The sequence below is a fragment of the Leucoraja erinacea genome, chromosome 6 (assembly GCF_028641065.1).
Source record: "Leucoraja erinacea ecotype New England chromosome 6, Leri_hhj_1, whole genome shotgun sequence".
In the NCBI taxonomy this organism is placed as follows: Eukaryota; Metazoa; Chordata; class Chondrichthyes; order Rajiformes; family Rajidae; genus Leucoraja; species Leucoraja erinaceus.
In genome coordinates, this window is record NC_073382.1 from 51671626 (window position 1) to 51695471 (window position 23846).

The 23846-nt window shown below is 41.4% G+C and overlaps 1 protein-coding gene across 4 annotated transcripts; it reads left to right on the plus strand.

The window, feature by feature from the left end:
- Positions 1-322: 322 nt before the first annotated feature.
- poglut3 (protein O-glucosyltransferase 3) lies at positions 323-22503 on the plus strand. Of its 4 annotated transcripts, none has more exons than XM_055637014.1 (8): positions 323-827; positions 1739-1936; positions 9982-10262; positions 10357-10567; positions 13596-13792; positions 16371-16565; positions 18965-19069; positions 21835-22503. In XM_055637014.1, the coding sequence occupies exons 1-8, from the start codon at positions 614-616 to the stop codon at positions 21958-21960; spliced, it is 1527 nt and encodes a 508-aa protein (XP_055492989.1). In that variant the 5' UTR covers positions 323-613; the 3' UTR covers positions 21961-22503. The 4 variants fall into 4 exon arrangements, with proteins under 4 accessions (XP_055492989.1, XP_055492992.1, XP_055492991.1 ...); XM_055637016.1 differs by lacking the exon at positions 323-827 and adding an exon at positions 9470-9516 and having other exon boundaries at positions 1752-1844; positions 21835-22495; XM_055637015.1 differs by lacking the exon at positions 323-827 and adding an exon at positions 9470-9516 and having other exon boundaries at positions 1810-1936; positions 21835-22495.
- Positions 22504-23846: the final 1343 nt, after the last annotated feature.

The following is a 23846-nucleotide window of genomic DNA, read 5'->3' on the forward strand; positions in this document are numbered from 1 at the left end:
TTTTTGACACCGTCATAGGCCTTTCTTACATATGCTGTCACAACGCATTGTAGTCTTTAAACAAACTTCAGTAATTTTCCTTGCCCTCCATTTCCGGATAATAGTGTTTTAAGCCGATAACTCGACACTAACACTGGCAATAAATAAAAAGCGCAGCTTTCCAGCCCTTATCTCATTGGCCACGCTCGGCTACACATCAATCTGGTGGACTCTTCCATCTTCCTCTCGTCGTGGGGGTGGGGTATTGGGAGGGGGTCACCAGTGGAATAGCCTAGGGCTTCTCTTCATGTAAATCCGGCCCTGGCTCCACCAATGTAACCCGTGGTCAATCGGTTCGGTTCCAGTGGAGCCCCGCTCCAGATTTTCCCGTTTATCCCGACGTGAGGCTCTCGTTTTTCCGCACTGCACTCAGACGCAAAGATCCTATAGCGGAGCCTGCTGAGACGCGGGCCAAGGATGGTGGGCGCACCCGGGTGGGCTGGAAGTTAGCGCTGGGCTGGAAGTTAGCGCTGGGCTGGAAGTTAGCGCTGGGCTGGAAGTTTGTGCTGGGCTGGAAGTTAGCGCTGGGCTGGGTTGTCTGTGCAAACTGCTGTAACTTGAAGCTGCTTCGAGAATGCAGCGGCCGTGCCTTGCTGTGACATGGGCAGTTTTTGTGCGGTTAGTTTTATTGGTTTCTGTTTGTGACTGTGAACCAGTGGAAGAGGAAGTAAGTGCAAGGAGAAGTTTGGTCTGGGGGCCGGGTCTGAGGGCTGAGGTAGTGCTGCCGGTTCGCTATTTCTATATCCAGGCGGTCAGCAACACGGGAGAAAATATCACCTCGTCCCCTGGTATGTAACTTGTTCCTTTCAAACTACTGTTCATTTCCAGTTAACAACACGACCATCAATTTTACGATTGGATTCCTGGTTTAGCTTTTAAAACCATATTTGTTGTAACATTTCTGTGCGGCCAGGTGTAGATTAATTTCATTCAAGGTTGGTCATACAGTTCATAATCTGCACACTGCACGGTTCCATTGTAATCACGTATAGTCTTTATGGTGACTGGTTAGCACTAAACTAAACAAATTGTTGAACTTTTCAGTCAGTGCTATTTACCCTTTTACTTTCTTGTGGCATTAAAATAATCGAACATATCTCCCCCCTCGCCCCACATCAAATTAAAAGGGGACCAAAAGTAAACATCTGGGAATGATTTGAAGATTGTCATCAAATTTCAGTGCTTGTATATTAGGGTAAATTAAAATCTACTCTGGTTGTGTATTTTCTCTTAAGCATACAGTCTAGACCAAGGAGAACAGGCTGTCTCAAAGTCTGTAATTGTTTTATTTTGTAAACTTATAGATTTACATGTGACAGTAAAATAACATTGAACCATTAAAGTGCTCCTGTCTTACCATCATTGGAGACTTTTGGACTATCTTTAATCAGATTATATCATGCACTAAACGTTATTCCCTTTAAACGGAAAGTTTCCCGAAGAAAACAATTATAGCATTTTGAGACTGCCTGTTCTCCTTGGTCAAGATGACAGACTTAGGAGAAAATACACGACCAGAGTGGCTTTTAATTTACACTAATATACACTGTGGGCGGCTTGATGGTAATCATGTATAGTTTTTTAGCTGACTGGATAGCATGTAACAAAACAGCTTTTCACTGTACCTTGGTATATGTGACAATAATAAACTAAACCAAATTGTACGCCAGGCGTTACTTGTTTGCTTTCTTTAATTCAGGCAGTAATATCTTCATTGTGACAGTCAAAGTGCTCAACTCCAGAGAACATGTTCGGCGTTATGTACCAACACCCTCGGATCGAAACGATGGGACATTTCTAATGAGGTATCGGCTGTATGGAAGTGCCATTGAGGGGCTAAACATTGAAGTATTTCATCGAGGGCAACATGTAGGCCAGTCCCCATTTATTTTAAAAGGTAAATTTAAAAACAAAACTGAGAAACTATGAAAATAAAAGGGTGGGGACGGGGGGTTTGCAAAGGATTGAAAGAAGTAAAAAGGTCACATGGTCTTGATGGGATCTGTTTAAGTTATTGAGGCAAGTAAGCTGGCAATTATGGAGTTCCCATGTGCAGTCCCAGGGGCCACTGTTAAAAAAATAAGGGGTAAGCCATTTAGAACGGAGATGAGGAAACACTTTTTTCACACAGAGTTGTGAGTCTGTGGAATTCTCTGCCTCAGAGGGCGGTGGAGGCTGGTTCTCTGGAGAGCTAGATGGGGCTCTTAAAGACAGCAGAGTCAGGGAATATGGGGAGAAGGCAGGAATGGGCTACTGATTGGGGATGATCAGCCATGATAACATTGCCTGGCGGTGCTGGCTCGAAGGGCCGAATGGCCTACTCCTGCACCTATTGTCTATTGCCCCGATACACAGTCCTGCCCTGTTCAGTAAAGGCCATGATTTTGGAAGATGTTGTCAATTAGTTGCTTTGGTGCTTTCATAAAGATGGGAGATTAAGTCATTGTCCAGGTAGTGCCAATACAACATGCTCCTTAATTGAAGATGACGTTGGACTTCCTGTGTGTTGTTGGAGCCGTGTTGAGACGGGAAAGTGAGGAGTATCCATCACACTGCTGACATCTGCCTTGTGAAAAAGATTTGGGGGTCAGAGGCATTTGCTGCAGAATAATCACCGTCTGAACTCCCCTTATAGCGACTGCATTGTGTACTTTGTCCAATCAAGTCCTTGGTTCCAGGATCTTGATGGTGGGATATTCAATGACGGGAACTATAGGCTGAAGAAGACATAAAGTGCTGGAGTAACTCAGCGGGTCAGGTAGCATCTCTGGAGAACATGGATAGGGGATGTTTTGGGTCGGAACCCTTCCTCGTACTAATTGTGGTGGCGGGTAGAAAGCCGAAGGGGTGGGGTGGGGCAGGACCAAACCAGGCAGGTAATAAACTGGACTTTCTATTGGGAGACGAGCCTGACCAGGTAACTGGTGATGCAGTGGAAGAAGAATTTGGAGATAGTGATCACAACACCATAAATGTTAAGATCGTTTTGAATAGGGACAAGTCTGGATGTTGGGGGAATGTCATTAGGGAAGGGCTAAAATTGGGATTGGTTGTTATTGGGTACATCCACAGAGGACATGTGGGAATCGTTTAAATGGCAGCTGATCAAAGTACCCGATCAGCATGTTCCAATAAGGGGGAGGGATAAGGATGGAATCTAAGGGAACTATGGATGACCAAGGAGGTTATAAATTTGGTCAGGAGGAAAAAGAAACTGTATGTTAGGTTTAAGAAATTAGTATCAGACGGGGTTTAGGGGGAATCTAAAGTGAGTAGGAAAGAACTCAAGCGGGTAATTGAAAGGGGCCATGAAATGTCATTGGTGAGTTGGATTAAGGGAAATCCCCAGGCTTTTTCTATGTACATTTAAAAGTAAGAGGCTGACCAGGGAGAAGGTAGGACTGTTCAAAGAGAGGATAGCGAAATTATTGTGGAGAATATAAATGTGCTAAGGCAGTTTGAGAATGAGAAGGACGTGGTGCTGAGGTCCTTGAAGAACATTTAGTTGAATATGTTCCAAGGCCTGATGGAATCCAAGATTAACCTCTCCATAGGTTATTGAGGGAGATGATAGGAGATTATGGGGGCATTGAAGAAGATCTTTGTTTCTTCTCTAGCCACAGGTGAGATCCTGGAGGATTGGTGAGTGGCTTTGTTGTTCCTTTGTTTAAGAAAGGAAATGGAGTATCCAGGGAAATATAGGCCGGTGAGCCTCATATCAGTGGTAGGGAAACTATTGGAGAAAATTCTTCAAGTAGCCCTTCCATTAACTCCATTTACACCTCACGCTGCCTTGACAAGGCCACCAGCATAATCAAGAATGTGTCTCAACCCAATTGCTCCTTCTCCCCTCTCTCATCAAGCAAGAGGTTTCGAAGTGTAAAAATGCACACCTCCAGAACCAGATTACCTTTGTATCTGTACACTGTGGATGTATAGTCTGTCCACTGACTGACTAGCACTCAACAAAAGCTTTTCACTGTATTTCAGTATATGTAACAATAAAGTGAACATTGTGGGCTGTAGGGCCTGTTCCTATGCTGTACATGATCTATTTTCTACATAGGATTGGTAAAGGCTTATATATATAGCAAATAGTCAAATAATCTTATGGGTACGTTTCTTACACAGTGACATTTGAAGTGCACTGCTGGCAGTGGTAATAAGATCAAATACAATTACTACATTCAAGAAACAGTTAAACGGGCAAGCCATAGAAGAATATGGTCCTAATGTGTACAAATGGGGACAGCAAAAGGGCCTGTATCTGCACTGTATAACTCTATGAACTCTATAACACTGTATAACTCCTGGGGGAAGGAGTCATTCTGACTGGTGATGGGAATAACCTGACTTCTTTGACACGAATGTCCCTCAGCACCTGAGAGCTGTTGGCACTACTGTCTGCTCTATAATATAATGAGTGTGTAAAAAGGAACTGCAGATACTAGTTTATACTGAAGATAGACATAAAGTGCTGGAGTAACTCTGCGGGTCAGATAGCATCTCCATCAGATGCTGCTTGACCCATTGAGGTACTGCAGCATTTTTGTGTCTGTCTTCTGTAATATAATTGCTTGTGCATGGAATCTAGTACCTGTATGATAATTATAGGCAAACAATCTTCAGTTTTATTGAAAGGAAGGTGATTGTTGTCGCCAATCATGGTTGGGCTTGGGACGCTGCTCTGAAGTGCTACTTCACTAGTGTTAGTGCAAGACATTGTTTTCAGTTTTGGTCACCTTGTTTTTAGGAAAGATGTATTAAGAGTACAGAAAAGGTTTACGAGGATGTTGCCAGGACTTCAGGGCCTGAACTATAGGAGAGGTTGAGCAGGCTGGGGGCATGTTGGTCGGCGTGGGCAATTTGGGCCGGAGGGCCTATTTTCATGCTGCCTGATTTACTCCACCGTATCCCAGTGGTTATTGTGGTAAATCTGTTGCAGTTATGCAGCTTGGCCAGACTGACGTCTGGCCACCCACCACCATCTGGAGGTCTTTTTCTTGATTCACCTTGACTTCAGTTACACTAAGATCATTCATGGTCTGTAACTACATCTAACCTCTTTCATTGGTGTCCGGTGCAGGTGTATTAGGATTGGAGTCAATTTGTCTCATTTACTGAAGATGTGTGCACAGGTTATTAGTAAATGACGCACAAGCACAGTGGTGATGCCTTCCGTTAGTTTGCTGCAAACTGAAACAAGATTGATAATTTTAATTTCCCATATTTTACAGCATATATGTGAGGAAATTTTCATTTTTTCATTTAACGCCAGTTGTGTGACTGCGGGTCTCATTGCAGGTGGTGTGGCATGTTTTTAGGCATTTTTTGGGATATTACAATCCTCTTGACAGCACTTAGTAGATTCTGTATTTCCTTGGTACTTTAGCAAGTGAAATTAAATGGGTTAGGACTGGTTTCTGGGGTAGTGAAAAAATTGGGAGGAAGCCAGCATGAGCATCATCGCACCTTAGTTTAGTTTATTGTCAACTGTACCGAGGTACAGTGAAAAGCCTTTGTGGTGTATCTTGCAGCGCTTCGTCAGTGGCTTTTGTAATGAGCCACTTAAGTAATGAATGTTGACCCATAACCGACGCAGCTTCTCTCTGTGCCATTCCACCTTCAATGCTTACATGGGCGTTGTTTATAGAGGAGAACCGATTCATTAGTTATAGAGTCATACAGCATGGAAACTGGCCCCTCGGCCCAACATGTCCCATCTACATTAGTCCCACCTGCCTGTGTTTGGCTCGTATCCCACTAAACCTATCCTATTCATGTACCTGTTTAAATGTTTCTTAAATGGTGTGATCGTACCTGCCTCAACTACCTCCTCCGACAGCTCGTTCCATACACCCACCATTCTTTGAATGAAAAAGTTACCACTGGGTTCATAGTAATCTTTCCCCCATCACATTAAATATTAATAGGATAGGAGGATGTTGATAGGTGGTTCCTTTGTAACCTGATAACATGAGATTTAATTTGCAGCAATGCCTACACTTTGTCCTTTACCAATTGTGGCCATTCTGCCCATCAAGTCTACTACACCATTCAATCATGGATGATCTATCTTTCCCTCTCAACCCTATTCTCCTGCCTTCTCCCTATAACCCCGTGACACCCTTACTAATGAGGAATCTATCAATCTCTGCTTTAAAATACATAAATTACTTGGCCTTCTCCGCCACCTGTGGCAATTAATTCGACAGATTCACCACCCTGTGACAAAATAAATTCCTCCTCGTCTCATTTCTAAAGTTTTGCCCTTTTATTCGGAGGCTATGCCCTCTGGCCCTAGACTCTGCCAATAGTGGAACCATCCTCTCCGCATCCACTATCCAGGCATATCAGTATCGGTAAATTTCAGTGAGGTCCGCTGTCACCCTAATTGCCCAGAGCCGTCAACACTCATCATACATTAACCCAATCATTCCTGGGATCATTCTCGTAAACCTATCCTATGTTTGGGACAAGAACCCATCATGGGGTTGTAATGGAAACGTTCGACATCTTGGTTTTGCCCAATTTAAGGACAGACGTCCATGCGTATTTGGCTATCACATTTAAGCCTTTTGGCCTGGCCAACAGTTGATGTTCTTTTTCAGATGACAGGCAGGTGTCGAGTGGTGTCCTTCAACATTTCTCAAGGTTGGGAATTGCATCTTTTTAATGGTTTGGATTTAGTCTATCAAAGTTTGCAGCTGATGCAACCTTCAGAAATGTTAATCTTGTGAAGGTCTACAGGAGAACAAGGACGCAATAGGTGTAAATATCAACATTTTATGCAAAGTATGAAATGCATTTTTGAATGAAGATGAATGAGGGGCAATGTGAATTAAGTAGTGTAATTCTAAAAAAGGTACAGGAACAAAGAATGGGGATGGTTAATAAGAATCTTAATAAGAATAAACAGTGGTTCCTTAGCTTTATTCATGGAGTACAAATGTAAGAAAGTTGTTTTAAATGCATAAATTACTGTTTAAACAATTGAAATATTTAGTACTAAGGACCATGCTTTGGAATGATTCACAGAATTGCACAGCACAGTAACAAGTCCTTCAATCCGCCATAACCACACCAATCATCGTCCCATTCACAAGCATCCCATTTATCAGTACGGCAGAATCCTTTTATGCCTTGGAGAAGACATAAGGATGTGCATAAGGTCTTCCGTGACCCACAGAAACTGCTGAAGAAGTCAGAAGAAACTGCTTCTGGTGTCAGAAGGTTTAGTTCACAAAAGGTGTGGATTTAAGGGATACGACAAAAGCACTAAAGTTGACGTGAAGAACCTTTGGAGCTAGTAATGATCTCAAAAGATCGGCCATGAATTTAGTAATAGTTAGTCCTAAAATAATTAAACAAGTACTTGAAGAGAATTTACCAGGTAATCAAGTAACAACTAGGGAATGTGAGTCTAGAGAAAGGTCTCCACCCAAAATGTCACACGTCCATATTCTCCAGAAATGCTGAGTTACTCCAGCACATTGTGTCCTTTTGTGTATTAACCAGCTTCTGCAGTTCTTTGTTTATACAATGGAATGTGACCAATTGAAGAGCTATTATACACAGAAGCTTTCAAACAAAACAGGTTGTTTAACAACTCCCAGTGCTGCACTAATGGGCTCTGTGATCAAATGTATTCAACTCAAGGGACCACCTCTGTGCTGTGAAATAAACAGGATCTAAAATGAGAAACTCAACATGGGTTTGTAGGATATGCAAAAATTTGGATGCTGCCAACTATTTTTTTGAGCGGGCAGGAAGTTTGGGTCAATTGTCTGCAAAGATATAGATTAGTTGAAAAATGTTGAGGCGAGCTGTCAACACGCTTCAAAGGAAACGGTAGGTGCCTGAAAACTGATCTTTGCAAGTCTTGTCATTCAGCTCATTTCTGTTGGTGGAATTTTATTGTGTGAAAACGAAAGCTGCAATTGTTCTGTGTGATTACTTCCCAAGGAATTTAGTGGCATGTGAATCATGTGGACAGCTATGTCATTTGAATCCCAGTACTATTGAATTGTTTCTTCTTTTGTTCATTTTGTGTAATGGATATCTTTAATCTGGATGTACACCCTGTAAACGGGGACCAGTTTATGAATTGAATATTCTCACAGTCCTTTTTACGTTTTCTCTATCCATGGACATTTGGTTTTAAAAACGCACAAGCTGGGTCAGAAAGTATCTGATGATGATGATACTTCATTGTCACTTGTACCTAGCTAGGTGCAGTGAAATTCTTTCTTTCTGCATGCCAAGTACACAAAAGTGTCACCACAAAGGCAACGACAAAGGTACAAAAAGCGCTCGTCCCTTCTTCGGCCACCCCTCCCCCCCACTGTGTCCCCCTTTGTCCTCGGCGTCTCGGCCCAACCTCATCCTTGAGGCTCCGTCCTCGGCCCGATTCCGTTCGAGGCCCCAACCCGACCTCTTCTTCAGTCCAACTCTACTTCGGGGCTCCGACCCGACTGCTGGGACTTTGCTCACTTGATGTGGCCTGATGCCTGCCCCGGGTTTCCCACCCTGCCACTCACCAGGAGTGTTTCAAAAATCTCTCATCGTCTTTGAATGGGTTCAGGATCATGTGAAGAATGCAGGATAAATGCAAGTTTCTATTTCTAGAGGGGAATCTTTGACATTTGTATTAAAGAAACTATATATTTTTTAAATCGCATTTTGTTGGCGATGTTTTGGGTCAGCACTTCTTCAGACTTTACATTATACGTGCAGGCAAATGGTTAGGCAGCCATTGTGGTTGACAATAACAAAGTGAGCTGAAGAAGAGTACTGACCTAAAATGTCGCCTTTCCATGTTCTCCTGAGATGTTACCATACTCGCTGAGTTACTCCAGCACTTTGTCTTTTTTTGTGGAAACCAGCATCTGCATTTCCTTGCGTCTACATGAGATTTTTTAAAGTACTTAGGCAGCCAGGTGGCACAGCGGGTAAGGTTACTGACTTACAGCGCCAGTGACCTGAGATCGGTTATGATGACGGGTGCTGTCTGTTTGGAGTTTGTATGTTCTCCCTGTGACCACGTGGGTTTACTCCATGTGTTATGGTTTCCACCCATATCCCAAAGAGGTGAATATTTGTAGGTAAATTGACCTCTGTAAATTGTTCCTGGTGTGTAGGACGGTGCTAGTGCGCAGGGATCATTCTAAGGCATGGACTCTGGGCAGAAGGGCCTGTTTTTTATGCTGTATCTCTAAACTTAAACAAAAACTTAACAAAAATGTATTTGAATAGAAAAAGCGCAGAGAGATGTAAACTTAATGCAGGCAAATGGGATTAGCATAGGCAGGAATCACGATCGCCAAGAACCAACTAGGCTGAAAGGAACTGTTTCTGTGCTGTGCTGACTGTCCAGTTTCTGCTATTTCACCATTACGTGATGCTTCTTAATTGCAGTATTTCCCCTCAGGGCTCAGAACAGGTAGTTTTGCTTTGGGAGACTCGGTGGCAAGAAAGGTAATTAGTTGGATGCTGACTCTGGAATGTTGTGATCTGTTTTAACTTGCTTTTAATGTTCTGGTCTTTTCCTCGCTTTCCCCAAATCCCGAGAAGACTAGAAATGCAGTATTTCAGTGATGTCTTCTTGATAATCTTGCATGCTCTTATTTAATGTTTATTTTGGGATGCTGTAGCTGGAATAGTCCTCTTACCAAATATTTTAGCAAAGTTCCCTTTTAAATGTAGTTATAAATTATCTGCACATTGATTTGCTGTATCATCAGTTGCACAGGCATATAGATACATGTCAAAGAACATGTGATGAACGTATTTTGTAAATTGCAAATATTTATTTAAACTTCGCTCTTTTGCATGACTTAATTCTGTTATTTATTTTAAAATCTTTGAAGCAATCACTTTTAACAGTTTATTATTAGAGGCAATGCACTTAGTAACATATTGTGTTGTTGCTTCTGTCATCAGGTCCAGTTTATCATGAGTACTGTTACTGTCCTGAAGAGGAGCCTGAAAAATGGAAAGCCACTGCATCATGTCCTGCAAAAGAAGAACAAATTTCTAGTGACTTTGTTAACTTTCCCAGTATAGATCTTTCACTTCTGCTAGAAGAAGTGCCAAACAGATTTGGTGATCGAGGTATTGTCCACTACACCATATTAAATAACCAGATTTATCGACGAACCATGGGACGGTACACGGACTTCAAAATGTTTTCAGATGAAATGCTTCTATCTTTAGCAAGGAAAGTATGTCAATTTTACAGTTGCAGTGATTTAATTTTTTAATTTTTGCTCGATTATATTCTGCTACATAATGAGACAGTTGTTCACTTTATTTTAGGTTCACTTACCTGATGTTGAATTCTATGTAAATGTTGGAGATTGGCCATTGGAAACCCGTAAAACAAAAGATAACCCCTTGCCTATCATTTCTTGGTGTGGCTCTGACGACACTGCAGATATTGTCCTTCCAACATATGATATAACGCGGTCTACATTAGAAACACTGCGTGGTGTAACGAATGATCTACTTTCTATTCAAGGACAGACTGGTAGGTTTGATTATGTTTCCTTTCATTGGTATACTTTTACAATGATCTTTCACAATTAACGTTATGGAGCCAAAATCCATTATTTCAATATTTTATTTGAAATGGAATTCCCTACACTGGAGATAATCACCTCCTCGAAACATTGTGGTTGCCTGTTGTAGACGGGGAAATTCAAGTGCAGTCCTGTATTTACTTTCAGAACAAACTATCTTTATTACAAATTGGCCAACTTTAGAGACTCGTACGTCCCAGGGCAGATGCTTCCTGTTCAAGGGCAGGTGCTCTCGGATACAAAGTACCTATTGCTTTTTATACTATCCCTTGTCAGTTTCTTATAATATTGGCGAAGCCAGGACCTGCAGAAACTGGGGTGCTGGAGTGACTTGGTCAGGCAGCATCTCTCGAGAATGTGAATAGGTGTCATTTCAGTTTGGAATCCTTCTTCAGATTGAAGAAAGATACATATCCATGTTCTCCAGAGATTCTGCCTGACCTGTTGAGTTACTCCAGCACTGTGTGTCCTTTTGCATCTGCAGTTCCTTGTTACTATTTTCATCACCCTTGTGTATGCTGACTACTCCTAAAAAAAAAAAAAAAAAAAAAAATCTCATCTTGGTGTCCAAGTTTTAACTTGTCTTGTTTTCTCTGCTTCTGCAATATGCCCCCCTTCCCTCACCTCACGACTGTCCAAGAACCCTACTTACCTCCATTTCCAACGTCCACCTCTCCCTTCCCTCGCCATAAGTTATTCTGCCTTCAGTCGTCCAACACAAGGGTGATGAAAATAGTCTTGCTTCAATCCTCAAAATTCCCTTTAAAAGTAATAAAATTATTTCTGTGAACAAATTTTTAGTTATCTTTTTGATGCCCTTTCATCTGAAGTGTGAAATGCGTTAATGTTTTCCATTGATGGAAGTGCTATGTAAATTGATCCACGATTAGTATTCCATGCCTGTCACTCACTGTGATCACTGTGTACTTTGTTACTCATTCTAACTGCAGTTTTGTAACATTATGTAATTTGTATTGGTCTTTTTGTGGCAAACTTTCAAAATCCAGAGATTTTGTTTGGTTTTTCGTATTCCAGAGTGCATTATTGTGTTATACATTGTGCCAAGTCTAGGTTTCTCTATCCTCTGGTCATTGATCTGAGTGATGGTATTCAGGAAAGGGATACATTTGTGCTTTAGGTTGTCCAGTGCTTCTGCACCAACTTCCTAGCTGTTTTTTACACGTCTAGAATGGGCCATCTGGATGTGATAATCATAAACTCCATTCATTAGATAGATCATGGAAATTGTCAACTAAATTGTGGAGTGAAGACTAGACAACCTTGCTGTCAAGTTATATGACAGTAGTCACATTAGGAACATCCCCCCCCCCCCCCCAAAACAAATTATAAGGCAGTGCAATTTAATGTTCAGTTGTTGCATGTGTAATGTCTTCTGTATGTCCCAGTTGTGGCTAGCACAATGAATACACGTCCGACATCTTGTAAGAAGAGTTTTTTTCCAACAACTAACAGAAACTTCTAGAAGGTCACATGTTATCAGTCATGAGGCACAGGCACACTCGGCAGCTTCTACTCCTGGCCTCAAGGGGCGCTGGCATTGATATTGCATTTACATTACAGCATGGACATTCTTCTCATCTAAATAGACAAGATACTAGGGCACTCTCTTTATTGTGTTTACTCCAGAATTTAATCTAGCATTCTTTAAGTAAATACATTTAATAATTGAATATGTTCCTAATTGGTTTATTATACACTTTGGAGTATCTGACTAGCAAACAATTAGTTATCTTGAATTTATTTGTCATTCAAAAGAATGAAATTTCATTACCATACAGTCATAACAATAAAAAAAAAAACACAATTACATAAATTTAACATAAACATCCAGCACAGTGATCTCCTCCAGGAACCTCCTCACTGTGATGGAAGGTAAAAAAAGTAATCTCTTCCTTGCTTCTCCCACGATCATGCAGTCAAACTGCTACGTCGAGGTGATCGAGGCTCCTGATATTGAAGCCCCCGCCGGGCGATGGAAGTTCCGGCGTCCGAGACGTGCTGGGCGATGAAAGGTCCTGCGAACGGGCCGATTCAAGCCTTGCGATTCGGAGCAGACTAAGCTGCTGTGGCCGGGGCTCCCGAATGACCCTCATCCTTAACCTATGGGTATAGAAGACGTAAATGGGCATTAAATTATAGCCCAATTTATTTTTCATTTGCTAGCTCTATAATTAACAGTTGTAGATGTAACCATTAGAACAAGATGTCTTGGAGTGTTGATGTAATTTTCAGTGTATGAACATATTTATTGTATCAATAAACAAACAACTTTGTTGAACATTGTATTTCAGTTCCTTGAAATCAAAAGTTCCTTCTTTCTATTTATGAAATTATTTTTGTTGACTCTAGCTATCTGCCCAACTTAAAACTCAACCTCCAAAGTATGTCTCTTCAACCAAGCCTTTGGACATCTCTCCCAAACCGCCCATTGTGGAAATTATTATTTTATTGTCTTTTTAAGGATTTGGGTGACATTTTTAATAGCCTTCTTGCCTTAAGACAATAGACAGTTGATGCAGGAGCAGGCCATTCGGCCCTTCGAGCCAGCACCACCATTCACTGTGATCACGGCTGATTAAGAGACCATTAAGTTTGAAACGGTAAAAGTGCCTCCAACACTTTGTGCTCCACAGGGAGGAAAGATTTAATAGGAACCGAGGTCACTTTTTTAGGTAGCTGAGGCAGATACCAATATAACATTTAAGAGACATTTGGATAGGTACATGGATAGGATAGGTTTAGAGGGTGATGGCCAAGTACGGGCAGGTGGGACTAATGTGGATGGGGCATGTTGGTCAGTGTATGACTCTCAAGATGCTGCCTGACTCACTGAGTTACTCCAGCACTTTGTGCTCCACAGATGCTGTCTCTGTCTATTACTCCTGCTCTTTGTGTTCTAATTAAAATTGATGATGTGTTTTTATAATAGCTCAATGATTATTTCTTTCACAACAGGTCCCTCCTGGAGCAATAAGACTGAACAAGCTTTTTGGAGAGGAAGGGACAGCAGTGAGGAGAGGCTGAAACTAGTGAGGATTTCCAAAAAGAATCCCAATCTTCTGGATGCTGGGATAACTGCCTATTTCTTTTTTCGTGAGGAAGAGCAGGCTCTTGGAAAAGCCCAACTGATCAGTTTCTTTGATTTCTTTAAGGTATGATTTTTGTGGATATAGTCCTTTTCCATATAGTCATACAGCATGGAAACGGGCAAATTCATCCAACCAGAAAAACCCATGTAAGCTTGCTCCATTTCCCTACATTTAGAGTAATTCAGCGTGAAAACAGGCCCTTCAGCCCAACTTGCCCATGTCGACCAACATGTCCCATATATCCTAGTCCCACCTGCCTGTGCTTGACCCACATTCCTCTTAAACCTTTCCTATTCCTACATAGTTCTGGTGATTATTTAATCATGATTACCTTTTGGTATACAAACATCTATCTATATCCTCTTTGAATATGTTTAAATTCCTTGACCTCTGCAGCTTGCTAGGGTGGGGAATTCTGAAGGTTCATGTTCATCTGAGTGATGACATGGTAACTGTTCAACACCCCCCCCCCCCCATTTCCCTTGTCCAGTTATGAAGAGTGAGGCTGTACTTTGCTTTATGTTATTTTCTAATGTCATTAGACAAGTAGTTCCCCACTGCACCTGTTACAATTATTGTGTGTTTTACTGTGAAGACGATGACATAACTATTTCTTCAGCTATTTCTTTGCTCTCCTGGTTATGATGAACCCCACACTCTTTTATTTTTACATTTGATTAGTATCCAGATACAGTGCGGAGACTGGCACTTTGGCCCACTGAGTCCATGCCGACCAGCGATCTTCATACTCTAGCAGTATTCTGCACATTAGGGACAATTTATAATTTTTACCAAAGCCAATTAACCTACAAACATGTACGTCTGGAGGTTGGGTGGAAACTAGAGCACCCAGGGAAAACCCATGCTGGAGAATGTACAAAATCTGTACAGACAGCACCCGTAGTCGGGATCGAACCCTGGTCTCTGGCACGCAAGGCAGCAACTCTACTGCTGCGCCACCATGCTGCCCTCATTGGCAGACTTTTGCAAATTTTTAATAAAATATTTCTTGCATACTTTATTCGTACATACTGTACATTCTGCCTTTTCTCTCGTGTACAAGTTTTGGTCAAATGTTGCTGGTTCCTCAAACACTTTCAATCCTGAGACCCGTTTCTCATTAGGATAACCTTGAATGCCTCTCTTAATCTTAATTTTCCTTAATGTTTAGCCATGGATGCTTAATTTTTTAGTAGCAAACAAACTATGATATTGTTTGAAATGCTTGCCATTTAGTCAACTCTTCAGTCTTGCATAATCAGCTGCAAGTTCTGAGCTTTTTTTAACTAAAATATTGCTCTAAAACATATGATTAAAAAATACTCAAGATGGCAATCACTTCCCTTCCACTTCCCTGAGGCTGCTGATCTAATTTCAATAGATTTTTTTAAATGTTCATTAATATAATAAGAATTGCAAGTTATAATTTCTTCCTAGTTCTAACGTCTATCTAAAAGATCAAAAGATGTGCACACTGACCAATTGCCTGTCTGGTGGGCTTTCTTACCTCTGTTCAAAGTTGTTTATATTTGGCTCCACTCTGAGTTTTCAAGTGTCCGCGTGGGCTGTCCTTCTCTCTTGCTGCTTCACCTGAATCAGCACTCTTGCTACCAAGTAGGATGCTCCTGATCCTGAAATATTCCTCAGCAATTTTTCTGAAAGATGTTGAGTATCTAGTGTGAATACAGACAAACTGTTTGAAAATTGAGACACCTCGTTTTTTGAAAGAGACAAATATTTGATCTGAATGTTCATGGATCTCCAGCTGCTAAATTGATCATTATATGGTTGTTTTAGACACGGATAGTTGGTAACATTGGAGCCTAATATCTAACTCCATTCAAAAGGCAAAGTACATCCTGTCTTTACTGTGAAGACTGATCAGCATACGCACGTATTGTAGCAATATTTACGGTTGCATTTCTTGCTTTTGTTCATTCATATTGCTGAGAAGGAGGTTCAGCAATTAATTGTTTCAGAGCGAAAAAAAGTACTGGAGGAACAGAACCAAAACGTAATTTGTCCTTTTGACTCTGCAGACACTGCCAGGTTTGCTGAGATCCTCCAGCACTTTGTTTTATGCTCAAGATGCCAGCATCTGTAATTTCTTGTGTCCCCATTAACTTTCCATCTTGTTTTCTATTATTTAATGCATTGCTCTACATTATTTAAATGTCTAAACAAGACGTTGATGAAGAATATAATTTAAATTGAAACAGTAAAACTAATTTTATTGTTCAAATTTTTTTTTTTTTTTAATTGGGATTGTATTTTTTCTGGTTGTCAGTTGCATTAATTACAATGTATCCCTAATTTTAGGAGAAATGTTGTGCTTTGCACATTTTCTAATATAGGCACAAAGTGTTGGAGTAAGTCAGCGAGTCGGGCAGCATCTCTGGAGGAAATTAATAGATGACGTTTCGGGTCAGGACCACTTTGTCTAAATCGTCAGTCTGAAGAAAAGTCCTGACCCGAAACGTCACCTATCCATTTTCACCAGAGATGCTGCCTGACCCGCTGAGTTACTCCCAGTATGCTGTGTCAACTTTGGTATGAACCAACATCTGCAGTTCCTTGTTGTTTCAGTTTCTATTCATGTGAACCATTAAATGTTGATGTGTGTTTCTGAATATTTTTCCAGTATAAATACCAAGTGAATGTGGATGGCACTGTGGCAGCTTACAGATTCCCTTACCTTATGTTGGGTGACAGCCTTGTATTGAAACAGGATTCAAAATATTACGAGCACTTCTACAAATCCCTAAAACCATGGGTACATTACATTCCAGTGAAGAGAGACCTAAGTGACCTTTTAGAAAAGATTAAATGGGTGAAGGTAAGTCCACTGTAACATTATTACATTTGTACAGGTGCACAACCTTTTATCCGGAGTTCTGGAAACCGAAAAGCTCCGAAAACCGGACATTTTTTCCAGGATGTCGTCTGCACACCAAAGCTTGCGTTTGGTGCCGAACATGACCCGAAACGACCCACGGTCAACCCAGGTTTGTACTACTGTAGCGGCTGCCTCGACACCTAAACCGGACGGTGCCGGTTGTAGCTCCGACCCCAGCAACTCTACCACTGGCTGCGCGGCGCTCTAAATCCAGCGCGGCCCGCGGCCAGACGCCTGCAGCCCCAGCTACGCGATGTTGGGAGTCAGCGGCCACAGCGCTCCGGAGCTTACTGCATGGTGACCCGGTAAGGCATTGCCCACACCTCGCCTCTCCGATCAGGTAGGGGACTAAGAATTAAAGTTTCCCCCATTGCCCACACCTCGCCTCTCCGATCAGGTAGGGGACTAAGAATTAAAGTTTCCCCCTTCACCCCCCCATCTCCCCCCACCACCACGTAAAATCCCTCCAAACTAACTGACTAACATTTATGCAATGATTTACAATGATTCCCCGGTCTCTGGGGAGGAGGCAGCCGCTGCAGACTTTTCAAGCCGCCCGCGCTACCTACCTAATCTACACTAAAAAATCTTCCATTTCGAAATCCGAAAAATTCCAAAATCCGAGAAGTGTCTGGTCCCAAGGCTTTCAGATAAAAGGTTCTGCGCCTGTATATGTAAAATTTGCCCAAAGGGTAAAGTTGTCAACATCGTATTCCAGTGACAAGGGATAGGTTGCAGACGGGTCATGTTGTGGCATGTAGCATAAATTCCTTCAAACAGCACAGCTCATTGAGTCTCAACATGTCTCTTGTAATTATGGATGTGGCATATTAAATAAATTGGAGGAAGTAAAATATATTACCTATTATTTGCCTGTTCCTGAAATCTGCCTAATAGACCATGAAGGCCATTCAGGAAAAATAATACATAGAAGCTACATGGTTTTATCTCCAAAAGCTAGCTGTTTGCATTTTAACTCTGCACACTCGGCAAGTCAGGCAGCACCTATGGAGAGAAAAACACAGCATAGTGCCAGAATTTAATTAAATTTGCGCTCGGCAAATCAACATTCTTCAATAATGCTTTCTCAATGAATGCTTCTTTAATGAATTTATGACTGACTGTTTCGTAATGTCAGTTAATAATGGTTTATTACTGATAAGCTCTATTAATGACTACACTGCCACTGTACATAATTGTGATAACATTAAATATTGTTTGATAAAGAATACTGAGCACAATCATTATCTACACCATAACTTTAAGTTAAGTGAGCCTTATCTGATTATTAATCTTGACATGAACATTTAGCAGTAACTAGTGTGTGCTGCAAGTAGATTGTTACTAAAAGAGTGGCAACCATTTCCTAATCTATTATGCTTTCATTTTTAATGTGAAAACTATCTTTCAGATATTAACATTCAGCTCTTTGACCTATACCTCCATCAAAACTTCCCTCCGACTCTACGACCACATTTTCCCACATCCATGTTTGTTTTCTCGGGACTTGTCTGTGCCTCCATCAAAGCCCAGTTCTCCCACTAGTCTTACTGTCCCCGCCTACATTCTATCTTTGTCCCACCCCCTCCCCTGACAACGGTCTGAAGAAGGGTCTCAACCCGAAACGTCACGCATTCCTTCTCTCCAGAGATGCTGCCTCACCTGCTGAGTTACTCCAGCATTTTGTGTCTACCAATTTGTAAACCATGTGTTGAAAAGTTGATGCAGTGCATATACGTATTGGCAATGAAGAAGAATGCATGTAACATGGGGGTAAATGAATAAGCAATGGGTCAAATTTCATTGTCTAATGCTGGTAGTTCTGAACAGAACTGCTGGTGTTTGATACCAAAACTCCACAGACTTCATGCAGGTACTGCCAACCCGATTTCCCACATTTATTAAGGAATGTGGAAAGTAATATCTGTAAGAAGTCGCATTCTAGCACGTGCAGAGTGTTGGAGTAACTCGGCAGGTCTGGCAGCATCTCTGGACAACATGGGTTGGCATGTTTCCGTTTGAGACCCTTCCTCAGACTGATTCAGACCTGTACAGAAATGCTGCCTGACCTGCTGAGTTACTCCAGCGCTTTGGGCTATGTTTAGGTCCTGGGTTGTTTAAGCTAGTGAGACTGGCCCTCTATCTTGCCCAGCTATGCATTTGTGTTGTGGACTAACAATGGTAATCTATCCTTGTAGTTAAAATAAAAAAAAGCTCTTCAAGTGTATATGTCAAAGAGTATTCCTCACTGTATTATCGAACAAAACTGTGGCTAATGGAAAATTTGTACCGGAATGGAATTCTACATATAAAATATTGTTCTTTGATTTTTGTTCTAGGAAAATGATGCTGAAGCTCAGAAAATTGCCAGATTAGGACAAATTCTCGCACGAGAACTCTTGCAGCCTTCAAGTCTTTACTGTTACTGTTACAAAGTCTTACAGGTTTGAGATACTTAATAGATCAATTTATTATTGTGCATAGAGCTCCATTCCAAATTATTTAGGATATCATTACTTTAATACTGGATCCATTGATGGATTCGTAAGTAGAAGGAGACTTAAGAATTTTGAATTTAGAGGTACAGCATGGAAACGGGCCCTTTGGCCCATTGACCCCATAATGACCATCGATTTCCTGTTCGCACAAGTTCCATGTTTTCCCATTTTCGTATTCACTCCCTACACACAAGGTGCAATCTTACAGAGACCAATTAACCTTCAAACCCACATATCTTTGGGATGTGGGAGGAAACCAGAGCATCTGGATGAAACCCAAGCGGTCACAGGGAAAACGTGCAAACTCCAAATTACCGGGTCATTGAGCTTTTGAGGCAGTGGCTCTACCAGCTGCGCCACTTTGCTGCCCATTTTAACTTACTTATTCTGGAAGGTTTTGTGATAATCACTGATTTAGTACAACTCGTGCTAGATAATTCAGCACGTATTACTCCATGTATATAAATATTTCTGGAAAGCATAAACCTGATAAACCTTGGATATAGCAAAGTGTACATGTTTGCATCAGTGAAGTAGTCAGATATTTGTTAGAACAAAATATGTAATTGGAAAATTGTTTAGGGTGATGTTAACAATGCAATTTTTCAATCACTGGGTTGGAATTAAAGACTGAAAATTATTCTTAAATTGTCATAAGGAATAGGAGTAGAATTAAGCCATTTGGCCCATCAGGTCTACTCTGCCATTCAATCGTGGCTGATCTATCTCTCCCTCCTAATCCCATTCTCCTGCCTTCTCCCCATAACCTCTGACGCATTTTCTTATTTCTCTTATATTGATCATAGAAAATAGGTGCAGGAGGAGGCCATTCGGCCCTTCGAGCCAGCACCCCCATTCATTGTGATCATGGCTGATCGTGACAAATCAATAACCCGTGCCTGCCTTCTCCACATATCCCTTGATTCCTCTAGCCCCTAGAGCTCTATTTAACCCTCTCTTAAATCCATCCAGTGATTTGGCCTCCTTTACTCTCTGTGGCAGGGAATTCCACAAGTCTCACCTCAGTCTTAAATGGCCTCCCCTTTATTCTAAGACTGCGGCCCCTGGTTCTGGACTCGCCCAACATTGAGAACATTTTTCCTGCATCTAGCTTGTCCGGTCCTTTTATAATTTTATATGTTTCTATAAGATCCCCCTCATCCTTCTAAACTCCAGTGAATACAAGCCTAGTCTTGTCAATCTTTCCTCGTATGACAGTCCCGCCATCCCAGGGATCAATCTCGTGAACCTATGCTGCACTGCCTCAATCACAAGGATGTCCTTCCTCAAATTAGGAGACCAAAACTGTACACAATACTCCAGATGTGGTCTTACCAGAACCCTATACAACTGCAGAAGAACCCCATTACTCCTATACTGAAATCCTCGTGTTATGAAGGCCAACATTCCATTAGCTTTCTTCATTGCCTGCTGTACCTGCACGCCAACTTTCAGTGACTTTCTTATTTCAATTCGGTAAGTAATGTGGAAAGAGGTATCACCTGCTGTGATATTGCCACCTGCTGGGCTTGAAGCCAATGTGTTCCAGAGAAAGCAATGAAAACTTCCAATATGAGCTAACTGCTAACAATTCCTTCCTCCTCCACCACCATTCCTTTCTCTGGCTTCATTATTTGGGGCTCTTCAATCTTTTTGTCTCGCACCTTCTGTTTTAATCTTTGGCTTCTGTTTCAACCATCTGCCCATCAAACCAGCCTCTCGCCTGCATTCACCTATTACCTGCAACCCTTTGTCCTGCCTCTCCTCTCTCCCAGTCTGAAGCAGATGCCTGACCTGGAACATCACCTATCTTCAGAGATAGTCAGTTCTCCAGTGATGCTGGCTGGCTTGCTGAGTTGGACCCAGCAAAGGCTCGGGGCATTCACAAGATAGGGGCTAGTTCCTAGATATCAATGAAAAAGGAAGAAATGCCTGAATGAGGGATGTTTCCTTGTGCAGCAGGTAACAGATGAATAATTTGGTTTGGAGATGCAGTATGGAAAGAGGCCCAAATGAGTCCATCGATTACCTGTTTACACTAGTTCTATGTTCTATGTTATCCCACTTTTACATCCACCCCCTACATACCTAGGGGCAATTTGCAGAGGACAATTAATCTACAAACTTGCTCCTCTTTGGGATGTGGGAGGAAGCCAATGTACCTCGAGGAAACCCATTCTGTCACAGGGAGAACGTGCAAACTCTACACTGACAGCACCTGAGGTCAGGATCGAACCTGGGTCCTTAGCGCTGTGAGACACCAACTCTTTCAGCTGTGCCACCCTTGGATAAATCGGATTAACAACTGTCATGACCAAATGTAATAAAAAGGGAGCTGCAAGTGTTGGTTTATACCAAAGATAAACACAAAATGCTGGAGTAACTCAGGCAGCATCTCTGGAGAAAATGGATAGGTGATGTTTCAGGTCATGACCCTTCTCAAACAAAATCTCTGCCCATCAAAAACCATTGTGTTGTCAGTGAAGGGATCAGATGTAGGGATTTAATCAGACATAACTTGCCCAGTTGGTAATGAATTTTGCCATTCCGAGTAACCTCATGCTAATCCTAATTTGAGACTCTTTAAAGTATCCTTTGCAACAGATTATAGCTTGCTGTGTTTCTTTAGAAAGTATCTTCTCTACAGAGTACAAAATTATAATGACCTCCCACCAATTCTTCTAATCCGTACTCTTTCTTTGCTATTGTAGGAGTATGCGAGCCGGCAGACTAATACACCAGAAATTCGTGAGGGAATGGAGCATGTTGCACAGCCTTCTGATCATGAGTCCACATGCAACTGCAAGCGAGCTTCCAATATAAAGGAGGAACTTTAACTAATTTATATCATTGCTTTGTGTTTTTTTTGTGTGCTTTCTTTGAGAAATCCATCTTTCGTGGTGCATTTCTTGAAAGGGCCTGGAGTAATGTTTATTTTAAACGTGAATAAAAATGTCACTCGGTGGTCATTATTCACTACACTCTGAACCCTATGCTGCTTTTGTGTATAATGTTAATTCTGCCCCTGCGTCTACAAATTGACGGTATGAAATGTGAAATTAAAGACTGAACATAGCAGGAATAATGTTTGTAAATTTTAAAATTAGTTTGTAGTTGTATGAAACCCTTTTTAAGCTATTACTTGCAATTCAAAATAGTCTAAGTGCACTTGAGCTGGTTTTATTTGTTAAATGGTGAATTTAGTCTGTCAGGGAACATCTCACTCATTCTTAACATCAGAATTTGTTTTGCAATAAAAGGGTAGTTTTCAGAACTAATTTACTTCAGTACATGCTTTTTGTGTATTATAATATATATGAGTTGTTTCGTACACCACAATTCTAATGTATTTGCCTCAGATAAATGTTTATATTAAATACTGAAACTTGCAAGAAATATTGTACTTCATGTTTGTAAGGTAAATTAAAGATATTCACTGTGAATATAATTATGATTCAAACTTGCAGATTCCAGTTTATGTCCAATACAAAGTAACTCCCCTTCAAGGGGAAGGGGGGGGGGGGAAGAAGAAAAGATCTTCATGGGAAAAACTGGTTGTGTCTTTTAAATGAATCGGGATGAGCTTTGACTGGATCTGGCAAATTATATTCACCACATCTAGTTCTAAATAACCATTGTTGGACCTGACTATGTATCAACTTTTATGTACAAGAATAGATTGCATATTGATTAGATCCTGTATGTGCATTGTATATCGTTGGCCCTCACTATACATCAAATTTATGTGCAAGAATAAATGCACATTCTATTAGATTCTGTATGCACACACAGTATATGAAATAAAAAGCAACGTTGTTAGCAAGAGGGTGAGAGGTCCCCACTTGACGGCAGCACAGTGGCGCAGCGGTAAAGCTGCTGCCTTACAGAGTCAGAGACCCGAGTTCGACCCTGACTATGGGTGCTGTCTGTATGGAGTTTGTACGTTCTCCCTATGATGCGTGGGTTTTCTCCAGTTTCCTCCCACACTCCAAAGATTTATAGATTTGTAGATTAATCGGCTTCAGGAAAAAAATGTTTAATTTTTCCTTGTGTAGAATAATGCTAGTGTTCAGGGTGATCGCTGGTTGGCACAGATATGGTGGGCTGAAGGACCGATTTCTGTGTTGTATATTTAAAGTATCTCTAAAGTCACTCACAATGTCTCACAACATTGCTCCCAGTCCCAACCCACAACCCACAACCATCCCCCATCTCCTCGTTTGTCTTTCCAAAATGTTAAATACTATTTGGAATCAAGGAGGGAGTAGATGGACCATTAGCATCTTTGATTTAACTTTGTAGCTGACTTCTAATTGTCTGCAATGCACAGATGGAATACCAAGTGTTGAGAAGATTCTGCAAAAGCTCAGAGTGTTCACGAGTTAGGGCTTAGCTTCTCGACATCATTGACAAAGGAAGAAGTGCCTGAATGGGGGATGTTGTCCTTGTGCAGCAGGTAATAGATGAATAATTTAGTTTAGAAATACAGCATGCATGGAAGCCCACCGAATTTACGTTGACCATTGATCACCCATTCAAGAGAGAGAGTTGGATATAGATTTTAGGGCTAACGGAATCAAGGGATATGGGGAGAAAACAGGAACACGATACAGATTTTGGATGGTCAGTCATGATCGTATTGAATGGCGGTGCTGGCTGGAGGGGTCGAATGGCCTACTCCTGCACCTAATTTCGATGTTCACACTAGTTCTTATGTTATCCC